Source organism: Aulonocara stuartgranti, assembly GCF_965226115.1.
Source record: "Aulonocara stuartgranti genome assembly, chromosome: 11".
NCBI lineage: Eukaryota > Metazoa > Chordata > Actinopteri > Cichliformes > Cichlidae > Aulonocara > Aulonocara stuartgranti.
The window spans coordinates 15,717,776-15,729,818 of record NC_138947.1 but is presented as its reverse complement, the minus strand read 5'-3'; the positions used below and the strand labels follow the sequence as shown (position 1 = coordinate 15,729,818).

General features: G+C 45.3%; 1 protein-coding gene across 11 annotated transcripts in view; it reads right to left on the bottom strand.

The window, feature by feature from the left end:
- Nucleotides 1–12,043, bottom strand: part of pou2f2b (POU class 2 homeobox 2b) — a 73,366-nt gene that overhangs the window by 37,268 nt on the left and 24,055 nt on the right. For 2 of the 11 annotated variants that reach the window (XM_082551792.1, XM_082551790.1), the window contains exon 1: nt 9,127–10,617. The exons of 6 other annotated variants lie outside the window; for them this stretch is intronic. In XM_082551792.1, coding sequence (XP_082407918.1) covers nt 9,127–9,226 — 100 coding nt within the window. In that variant the 5' untranslated portion in view covers nt 9,227–10,617. Of the gene's footprint in view, nt 1–2,765; nt 2,825–9,126; nt 10,618–12,043 lie in introns of those variants that run through there. 3 more of the 11 variants (XM_082551793.1, XM_082551794.1, XM_082551798.1) reach the window with 3 other exon arrangements.

Here is a 12,043-nt window from a genome sequence, read left to right as displayed (position 1 = left end):
ATTTGTTCCTGACCACCGAGAAAACTCACATTAACTTTTATCGAGTGGAAAAAAAGTTAGCTTGTTTATATTATCCTAACATAGCTGTGTCGCTAGCGGTCACGTAGCACATCATTATATACCAGCTAGCCCAACTTCAGTAACCCTACAAACGTCACTGCTGTTTAGTTTTCTGTCTTCATTTATGCTGGAAGTGATAGCAGAGCTGTACGTTTTAATTTGTTTCCAAAACCCCGCAGTCAGGACATGCTATATTGTATTTAGATAGAAGCTAGCGAGCTAACTCCCTGCTAACTTCTAACTCCGTTAAATGTCATAAATTCCGTTTTCATGGATGCCTGGATGTTAAACTCAATTGTTACACCTGGTAGAGGAGAAGGCTGATCATTTTATTAAAGATGAAATACTTTAGACAGTTTTTCAACTCTCAGTAATGCCATAGTGATCCTTTGATATATGGACCTGCAGCGGAGTTTAGACCCAGACACGGCTAGTGACGTCAGACTGAACAACCGGATTCAGATTACCGCTCATCTCATTGGTCGAGGAAAGGTCGCTTACGGAGAAAATACCGGAAGACAACAGATGACCACAACAAGAAGCATGGCCAACAGGGAAACAAACGCCGACACTGCGGTGCAAGTCTCGGACGACAGTACACCTAAAGCTGGGCAGACACTGTGCGATTTTTTCAGTCACGTTATTCAGCTCCTGCTCAAACTGCACGATTGACTCGCAGGGGTTAGAAGTTGGTAGGTCACGATGCAGGGTCTCACACTATACCACCCGATGCTCTGATGCGACCTGAGTGCTCACACTGTGCCTCCATAACATGAAGGTTATAACAGATAATCTGTCGCTTGCTCTCCCTCTGTCTTTCACTCACACAGACACGCACACCACCATCAACTTTGCTAAATTGCTAATGAAAAACATTGATCAGGCAGCTGTGAATGAGCAGCAGTGTAGATCCAACTATTTTCACGGTTGTTGTGGTCGTGATCATTTTGTGAGGCCACATCGAAAAGGCTCGGATGAGCTTTCCAAAGTTCTACAAGTTGTGCCTCCATCGCTTGTGTCCAGATCACACGCCGCACAGCCGAGCTGCACCGTCTTTTTCACCGACGTTTACCTGTTTGCGCGTGAGCAGTGTGAGCGGCTCACGAGCGATTGATGATCGGGAGCTGCTCGAGGTGTTAATCGCTTCTCGTTACCCCACGTATACTACACGACGCACGATGAAGGCCAAAATCGGGCCGATCACCAAATCGGTCGCACGACTCATAAATCGTCTCAAAATGGGCCAAAAATCGCACAGTGTAAGCCCAGCATTAGAGCAGCAATGTTTGTTCGCCCAGAGAAAGAAAAAAAGGCTGCGAAAGATAAGATAAGATAAGATAACCTTTATTAGTCCCACACGTGGGAAATTTGTTTTGTCACAGCAGGAAGTGGACAGTGCAAAAGTTATGACGCAAAAATTAGAATACAATAAGAATAAATACAGGGAGGAATGGGAAAAGGAAACCACTGGGCTGGGAACATGCACGATAACACCTATAAAGCGCACTGCACTGTGTGCCGGCGCACTTTTTCCATAGGCATGCTTCTAGTGGTGGGCACATGAAGAACATGAGGGGCGTGAAAGCTCGGGGAACCCTTAACCATTTTTTTGTCCACCAGGCCACGGCAGAAGCAGATATGGTATGTAAACACTGGTTTATTTTTTAAACCCTCTGGTTAAGGTTAATATGGGCATGTGCAGTGAATATCAGCGCTATGTGGCCAGAAGTGTGATAATATAATTTATTTTGTGTAATAAACAACTGCAAGGATAGATGATTACAACAAATAGATCACTAATACATAAAAGTAATACATAGATTAATAATGATGATGAGTTATGATGCGTAATCATGGGAACAAGCGGGTTTACAAACAGGAGCAGCTGATTAGCATTAGAAAAGCTGAAATAATACCTCAACTGAAGCCAATTGTACTAAATGCACTATATGTGCACTGTTACAAGAATATTTTTGTTGTATTGCTTTCTATTAATTTATATAATTTTAAGTTAAGCAGGGCAGAGTTCTTTTAAAGAAAGATTTACTTATATTCTCAAAAGTTAAGCATGACAGGCTTCTGTTTAAGAAAGAGACCTGTTTTACTGTGTTAATGTTGTCATTTTGAGCTAAAAATAAATGGCTAAATGATCATTTGTTTCCCATATGGTCATATCACAAAGAATATGCATCTGCTTAAATCAAATTCAAGTCAAATGGTTAAAAAAATAATTTCACACACAAAAAAAAGAGCTACCACACTGGGAAGGGTGAAGACAACTGGGTTGCCCGGCCCTGGCCACGAGGTGTCCCTTATTTATTTTTCAGGGAGTTGGCAACCCTATGTGCAAGGTAGGTTATACCTTTGGTGTTTGACAGCCAATCACATGCTGAAGTATTTATTTTTGGTATAAGCTGGTCTATCAATCAGAGTGCGGTTGGTGTTTTGATGACGTTTTCTTCTGTGGTTCAGAATCACCTGCTAACCGGTTGTAGCGAAGATAGGTTTACATGATAAGGTCCTGACTGGAGAGCAGGAGAGATAGGGGAGAACGATATACTGTTTTTTTCTTTTCTCTTTGGCATATTTTAAATATATATATGTGCAGTGTATACATGTATTATAGGTAGCCATATTAATGGTGCATGTCAACAGGATACAAATTCATCTTTAAGCTTATATTTACTCATATTTTAGTTACCTACTTGTGTTTAGATGACCCCTTCCCTAACTGTGCAAGTGGTAGGTTCTCTGCAGGTTGAAACTGGCAATGGAGAAAAGAGAATGAGTAGTAGAAGAGAGAAGCAACCACTTCCTGTGAGGGTGCATTTAATGTGGTTTTATTTTATTTTACTTTCGTTCAGTTGGGTGTTCCAGAGAAACATCCCCCTTAAAACTTGTGTAGGGTTTCACCCTGACGAACTGCTATCAGTATGTGTAAGAAAGTATTTTCGTTTGTTGCTTTCCACAGAAAATAAAGTAACTGTCACAGATGACCAACACCCAGACGATGTTTAAGATCCCCCCCCCCCCCCCCCCCCCCGTATATCTAATGTAAAATTTAAAATCATTAGTTACAATTGTTTGTAATTCTGGAGTATTTTCAGCAAACAATAAAAAAACATGACTGTGCAGTTCTAAAAGAGAGATGTTGCACAGGGGGCTAAAAGGGACAAGAGGTGTTGGGAGTACAACAGATTAATTTCAGAACAGAATCTCCTGCAGGGAAAAGGATGGAGAGCAGAATGGTGGGGAGGATAAAGAAAAGCAAAAATGCTCAGAAGTAATAAAGACAGAAAAGAGATTAAACATGCATTCAGCTCTCTTAAAGGGCTGAGGTGCTCTTGAAGAGTATGTGTATGCATGAGTGTGCGTGTGTGTGTGTGTGCATGCACACTCCAGAGGATGCTTTTGCAATGATGTGACATTGCTTATAGCAGATATGTTCGCAGCCTTATCCTGATCGGTAAGCACTCTCCATCCACCCTCAGTCTGAAGGACAGCAGTGGAACCCCAGAGGTTAATAGGAACCCTTCATTACCATAAATCTTATCAGCTAAATGAAATGGAGAGAAGGACCCCTGATTTAGTCGTCAGCTCTGCTGGGCTAAGGGGAGACACCCAATCAAACCTCTGGGTTTTATTGGTCTTTTTATTATCTAAATGTACTGGCACATGAGCAGGGTGGCAGAGGTGACAGCCGGCGGCAATGAACAACAAAAAAGACAGCGGCCAGTAAAAAACGCATTGTTGGTTTAGAAATGAGACCGATGTCATCTCAGCAAATAAAGTATCCAGACGGAACCCGCGCATCGCCACAAAGAAACAGCATACTCGTGTCCCAGCAAGCAGGGGAATGTAGAGAGATTTTACTCTGATGTCTGAATAAATCACTTTGAAAAATCTTGCCAGATCAGGTAATCAAGTGTATAGACAGCAGACGTTCAGAGGCGCGTTTTGACTGCCTAGTTTGATTGGCGGCTTGTGGCGATGACCACTCCGACGCTGATCACAGCCAGGCCACCACTGACTGAGCATCCACACATACTCAGAGGAGGATGTCCCCCATGTAGAGGTCAAGTATGGCTGAGTCCTCAGTATGTACATTGCCTGTGTGCTATTGGAGGAGTGATAAGGAGAGGCAACTAGAAAACACAGAAGGAAGTGTAAATCAATATCTAGGATGGAATCAGCTGGTTTGTATTTATTCCCGCTGATGTGTTGATTAGCTGCTTTCTCTCTCACGCACACACACACACACACACACACACACACACACACACACACACACACACACTCCATCTATCCTTCTCTGTGTGTGTTTTCTCTGTTATTAAGGCCTCCAGGTCTGATTAAGTGGCGTGCTCACCCAGCCCCTGGTTAGGACTAATGCTAGGCTGTATTTCAGCGGACACGGTGACCAATTGCACAAAATCATTTGACTGAGTGTGAGTCCGTGTCTCTGTGAACACATTGGAGAATAATGGATGGCCTCTAAGTGCTGTTCAGATGAATATGTTTGCATGATTTTTGTGGTGTGTCCTCCTGTGTGCTGGAGTATGCATATTTAAAAGCAATGTCTTTAAAGGTCATTGTTTGGTGAATGTGGGTGTGTGTGTATATATATGTGTGCATGATAATGGTTATCAATACACTAATGGTTGTTAAGAATTTACAGCGGATGTGTGTATGTCCCGGTCGCTCCTGTTCCCTGGGAGAAACTCAATACCACTCCCTGCTGCTAATGAGCTGAGGGACCTCATCAGCATTAATACTACATTAGTCTCAAGTAATATAAACACATCAGTGCGCGCGCGCACACACACACACACACACACACACACACACACACACACACACACACACACACACACGCTTTGTATAAATACAACCTACTGGCGCATATGCACACCTGAGCAAATCCAATAAAAAGGTAAACAGTTAATAGGATTAAAAGGAATTATTAAACCCCACTGTAACATGAATAACACAGCAGCACCCTGCTAATAATCTTTATAGACTGGATTTGCTTGGATTAATCCAAAACCATGAAAAAGCCTTAATTCCCAGTGCTATATATTTTAAAGGTCACCCATAGCACACAGTTACAGAGTGTATGATTTTAAAAGTGTCCTACAATAACTCGTATGTTTGTCTCGTTACGTAAATGCATCAGTTAAACAGAAGACGTCACTGCTGCTCCTCCTTTGGGCCTCGTCACATTGTCAGATTTTGTTGTGGTCGTCTATGTGAGCTTAATATACGTAAATAGATGAGCCCAACAGCCCATTAGCTCCTGGAGCATTTTGCCATCAGCCTGCAGCATTCAGAACCCTGTGGCTGGCTCATATACTGCAATCTAATTCTACTACCAGGGGGAGAGGAGAGCAGAGGAGAGAGAATTGTATTGTGACAGAGAGCAGAGAGTGGGAGGTAAAGGGAAAAGAAGAGGAGAGAGAGGGCTACAGAGAAGGAGAGAGGTAGCTTAATGCAATAAAGCATGTAGTATTGACATCTTTCTCGTGTCTATTGATTCCCCATTATGTTGCTAACAAACCCAGGTTGACATTTTGTCATTTGCAATCATGTTAACACTGCGACTTGCACGCTCCCCTCCACAAACCGATCTATATCTACACACACTAGTTTGCACGTGTGCTCATGCTCTTGCACACACACACTCGCTCTGTCACACACAGAGCAAATGGGTAAGCACATGCACGGTCTTACATCATGCAGTCGAGGACGTGCCAGCGCGACGTTGTACACATGTAGAAATGTCTTAAAAGTTGGCAGCGAGCGCAGACACAGAGCTGTGGACATGTTGATTAATGGATTAAGACTGAACATTTTATTGGAATACACTGAAGGAAATAATAACATCAGACCGGCCCTACAGTACACGGGCAGGAAATGTTATGAGGAAAACAAATATCAATAAGTGTATAGTTAAATGTTACTCAGTCTGAAATGCAGAGGCAGAACTAAAACAGCTCACGAGCTGCTAAAACCGGAGGAGCGTGTGTGATCGTACTGTAAGTGCACATGTGTGTGTTTGTGTGTGTGTGAAAGAGAGAGTTAGAGAGTATATGGTAGAAGATGGTGGCTAATGGTGTGTGACAGAAGGTGCATAGCTGAGATGAACTGAATCCAGGTGTGTGTGTGTGTGTGAGAGAGAGAGAAAGGCAGTCTCCAGTCTTCTTGATGTCCCATCATATCATATTATATCATATCATACCAAGCCCTGCACTGTGTGGGAAACCTGCGGTTTCTCCTCTATGTCCCATTAAACTTTCATATACCAGTTAATGCTGATGGCTTCACAAACCACTTTACTACACATACACACGTATACACACAAAGAGTTCACACAGCAGTGGCCATGACCTGTACCTCGACAGACACAATGCCATTAAAAATAGAACAAAACCTGGATCAGTTACAGCAGCTTGCTGTCCAGGTGCAAACAGCCTAACGTGCTTGTTTTATGGTAGTGTATATGATGGTCTGTCTGTTTCATGACAGTGAGTGTGTGTCTCTGTGTGTGCGTGTGTGAGCCCCCACAGGGGTTGTGCATGAGTGCTCGAGGCCTGTTGTAACATGAAAGAGAATCAAAACACAGGGGGCTAAAAAGGGTCAGGTGGGGCTGAGTCAAACACTCCCGCCGTGACCTTTGACCCCACAAAAGGCTCTAACGCAAAGGAGTCAAGGAGCTGCCACCAGTCAAAGAGACAAGTTAACTGAGAGCTTGAGTCAAGAGCCCTACAACTACCCAGAAAGCATTGTGTGCGTCTGTGTGTGTGTGTGTGTGTAACAGTATTAAAGGCTCTTTGTTGGCTAAGTGAAAGCACACTTCTGTGGGCGTGTCCACTCAATCCTAGCATCTTTAATATCCCAAAAAGTTGATTCTGTACATGTGGATGTGGCGTTTTCAGTGTGAGAGGCATTTCGTCACTCTCATCACTTGGATGAGTAAACAGAATCAACTTTTTGGGATTTCCTTACCTGGATGATTGAGCATGCATCAAGACATCTTTAATACTTTCAGATTAAATCATTCCTGTTGTTTGCTGATATACGGGGAAGAAGCAACTCCTGCTTTAGACCTCAGATGCTGAAGTGACCCAGCGCTCCCCTGGCAACAAACCCTCTGAGTTCAGAAAGGACAGCACCTCGCGCTATGTTATCAACCTGGAATAAAATCAGCAGAGGACTGTGAATCACGTTATCCTGCCATCTAAGGAATTCAGCAGCCTGTGTACACATCCCATCAGATTGCCTGCTTATTCAGATGCCGGCCCTGGCCTGGGACACTGCAACATAATGGCTCATCCTCGGTTTACTCTCACCTCTCGAGCTCAAACTGGGTTTTCCTCTCCCTCCTCGTTTTTCACTTTGTCATCTGTTCGTACTTTCACCCACTTCTCTCTCGCTCTCTTTCCACATTTTTTTTTTATCTCGTTGTGACATTCGCCATTTTTCAACGTGCGGAGACCGAAAAAACTCCTCCTCCCCAGTCCCTCTCTCCTTTGCCACTTCCACCATCCAACCGCTCTCCCCTCTCTTCTCTATGTATCTCTCTAGAGATATGGCAGGTAACAGGTCCCTTTCATCCCTCTACGCTCTTTTTCTCTCCCCCTCTATCACCTATCCCTTCACTGTCACACACTGTGCACCGTTGACTGAGTATGTGGAGTAAAGGGTGAAGCCTGGCAAATCAAATGGGCTTGAACTGATCTGGAAATGAGGGGAGCGCAGGGGACTGGGCCTGTAAGAGCTCACCCACTGGCCAAGGTGCATATGAGACACATTTAACCCAGCTTTTCACACAAGTTTGTCTATGTGTATGCAATAGTTAATGACTAATATTTCACCTAATTTTCCTCCTTTTGCATCACTTCCCAAAACAATACAATCCTCGCAGGACTGCAGGGCAAGCAAAGATGTTAAGCCAGTAAAGAGCTAAGTAGCTGTTGCATGTCTTAGAAACAGTGGATGCTAGACTGAGCAAGAGGTTTCTCACAGCAACACACTGAAGCCGGACTGGCTGCTCCCACCATGCATCCTTTTCTTCCACTTCAGCGCAGATGAAAGCAGACGGCGTCCCCCCCCACCCCCACCCCCTTTCCCTGACTCCACACTCCCTCTGCTAGTCTGCTCTCAACCGTGGAGCAGCCCAAGCAATGGGACAGAGAGATGCAATCACTCCAAGTCCATTTCTAGTGGTGTTTACAAAGATGCGATCATTGCCAGCTAAGCTGGATGGAAGTCTGAGCAAAATCTGAGTCAGGAGAATCAGTAAGGTTCTTCGAGCTCAAAGTCGACCCACTAACAAGTTATTTAGTCTATATGAATAAACCACAAACACTAAACAGTTGGCTTTGGAATAAAAACGAGTGGAAAACAGCGTTTCCATTGCCTCCTCTCGTATGTTGTTACTCCTCCGTGCACCTACTCTCTCCTTCTATCTCCCCCTCTCTCTGCTTCCACCGGCCCAGGAATCGATCTCCGCAGGATCGATAAGTTGGCATGAATATTCCCTGCCTGCCGAGAGTCTAGTTGGGGAGAGTTGGAGGCTGAGGCTCAGGCGCAGGCAGTGGAGAAGAGGGGAAGGACGGTGACGGAGACGGGGAGAGAAAAAATAGCCTACTCGGAAATAGGAACACACGGGCGTCGTGGAAATTAAGCAACACACGGGTGGAGCAGTGGCGCATCGTTTCACAGAACGGAAAGCGAAAAGAAACTGGACATTTTACGCAATTCATTTTCAATCAGTCTGGACAAAGCAAAGCGCCCGGGACAGCTTCTCTGATTTTTAACAGCCGCCCCGCAAGTGCGGAGGACTGTGTTCAAGCCCTCAGAAGGAGCTCGAGAGGTGTGTGTGTGTGTGTGTGTGTGTGTGTGTGTGTGTGTGTGTGTGTGTGTGTGCGTGTGCAAGTGGGTGTGTGCGCCGCCAGCTCTGCCCGCTGCAAGTGCATCGGCACCGAGCGAGGCAGGCGGGGCGGGTCTCCGCGGCTTGGCCGACATGGAGGAGGTGTAGCAGGGAGAAGAGAAAAAATGTCTTACCGGAGTTGGAGCGGAGAGCCAGAGGGGATTTGAGACGCCAGGCGTTGAGGTCAGGGGTAGCTCTCTGAAACACGAACGGCACCGGCAAAGGAACAAACATGATCTTCCTCCGGCTTCTTGTTTTGATGCAAATAATCTGTCAGATGTACTGTAACAAGCTCTGTCGTCCTCTGAAGCTCCTGCACTTTCGTCCGTTTCTCTGGCAGACAGCTTTTGGACAATATTTGGTATGGAGAGCTCAGAACATTCGCCGTTAGGTGTGTACACATGTAGCCCCAGCTGCGCACTTTATTTACATCTGTAGACTGGTGCTCGGCTTTTGTTTTGGTGTAAATGTGCATAGAACATAGTATTTATATTTAGATATTTATATATATTTATGTAGGATGGTCCCTTGAGTGAAGCAGTTATCTTACAGTCCAGACCAACACACAGACGGACAGAACGGAGATCAGAGCTCACTTCTACAGGCTACAGGAAAAGTTGTGTTACAATTGCAGGCCTATTGTAAGTAAGCTTTGATAATAATAATAAAAACACACAAGTCTGCGTGTCACCTGTCTGTCGTCGATGCACCTGCGTCTCTCTGTTACCTTTGCTCCGCTATATCGTTTTCCTTGAGTAAACATAGAGGCCCGGGAGCTTATTTTATCCCCTCACACTCCTCTCTCGCTCCTCACCAGTTAACGTTTCCTGTAGGTGTGAGGAGGCATGAGAACAGTCGCTAGCCTATTCCTGTAGCATCACCGGCCGGGCTTGGCTTTGGTATTCGCTTTGCAGTTTAAAACAGCACAACAAGGACGCATAACAACGCGCTCGACAGTGAAAAAACAAGGCCAGCAGAGTTAGAAAGTCTTATTTGGATTTCTGCACTATTTGGTTTGGTCTATACTGTATTTGGTCTCTAGCTGCACGCGCTCCTTCTCTTCTTCCCTTTGCATGAAGGCTACATGTAAGACATTCATCCGCGTGGGCAAAAAGCGGCGGCTCGCGCGTTTTTTTCTTCTTCTTTAAATTAAAACAGCTTCATTAAAGGCTTCCAAATAAACAAGTGGGACAAAAAAAGGCTGAACGGACACAAACACACACGCGCACACACACGTATACACACAAACACAACGCGCGCGCGCGCTTGGCCCTGACGCTCCTCCTCCCTCGCTCTCTGTCACAAGGCAGTAATTAAAACGCAATCAATCGATAGATAAACAAATAAATAAATACAGCGGGTAAATAAATAACAAAAAAAATCAGACTAAAAACCGAAAAAAAAACCCAAACGGAAATAAGAAAGCGTATCTACTGAAATCCGAATTATGGTGTCGCGTTTTATCGGAACACTTGCCTATCTCCGTCCATCCGTCTGTGTGTCTGTTTTTGTCTGTCTGTTTGTCCCCGATATTATTTGGGAACCCCAACAGCTCATTCGACCCGGCTCCCTCCAGGATTGTAGCGATCTGCCACTAGGCTGGCCGCAACATTGAGGCGAGAGAGGACCCGCTACTACTCACACATCACCACCACCCCACCCCCGCACCTCCCTCCATCCCTCAATCCCTCCCTCCTGCCTCCCACCCACCACCGCCACCCCCACCAACCACCCCATCTCCCTCGTTTTCACTACCGCTGCAAAAGGTATCCTGTATTGATTTCTGGATTTTTTCCCCCCCTCTTAATAATACCGGCTATAATGATGCCAATGGTGATCAGTGCATTACTGCTGGCCTCCTTGGGTAGGGATGAAGAGAATCCATGGATGCCTATAGGTGCTTAGTGCTAATACCTGCCAGGATACCCAGCATGCACGCAATTAAGTCATCTCATCACTGCTGCGTTTAATAAGCCCTCCCGAGCGGAGTAGGGTCTATCATTATTCAGATAGACAGAAAGACAAGAGCGACCACTGCTGTTCCAGGCATGAGAAAATATCAAGCAGACTGAAAACACAGTGCAGGCTATAAACTCAGTGAGATAGGAGCAGCATGTGCATGCATAAGTGCTTGCATTTGAGTTTGCAGGCAGGATACAAATGACAACAACAAGAGCAACAATAAAAATAAAGAACAAGAGAGCCCAGGTGTCAGGGGACGAGCTCCTCCATTACAAAGGTGATCACCAGAAGCCCTTCTTCCACGCATGCCGGCCTCCCTTCTGCCCTCTCCCACTCCCGGGCTCCCGACATGTTACATGCTGTCAATTACAGGCCAACATCAGTCAATGCTGCACGCTTACACGCCAGATTATTGTCGATATGGATTTTTAAATAGAAAAATCTATACGTTAAACATTGCAGTCAATACGGGCAAATCGATAGGAATGAGCGAGCTCTTGCTCCTGTTGGGCCTGAGAGCCTCATCCCGCAGGACTGTTTATGCCTGCTCACTTAATGCTGTGGGCGATTAGGCCCGTTTTAATGGAAACTGCACGTGCAATAAATTACTTTCCCATCATCACCAGACTTGTCATTTACTCAGTCATCAGCAGACAGCCATATTGCCAAGAAATGTGAGCCGCACACTAAAACTGGCATATTCCTAATTATGAAAAATGTGTCATCCTCTGTAGTAGACAACCTGGTTTTATTGTCCTTCTCCCTCTGCTTCACATATGACAGATGACATCCGCAGATCCACTGAGGGAGAGGAGGAGAGGGAAGAGAGAGAAGAACGGGAGACACGGGGAGTAAGGAAAGGAGGAAGGGGAGAAGTAGAAAAGTGGAAAACTGAGAAAGAGGAGTAAGGTGGCAGGGTAATAAGAGGGAAGGAGGAGATGGGAGGTGAGGCAGCAAGAAGAGAGAGGAGGAAAGAAGGAGGGAAGGGCGAAGTGACTAGTTGTCCTTCAAAGACCCCCTTCTCTCCACAAAGGGAGCCATGCGCGCCCCCTTTCCCTCCTCCCCGCACTCCTTCCAGACAAAAGCAAT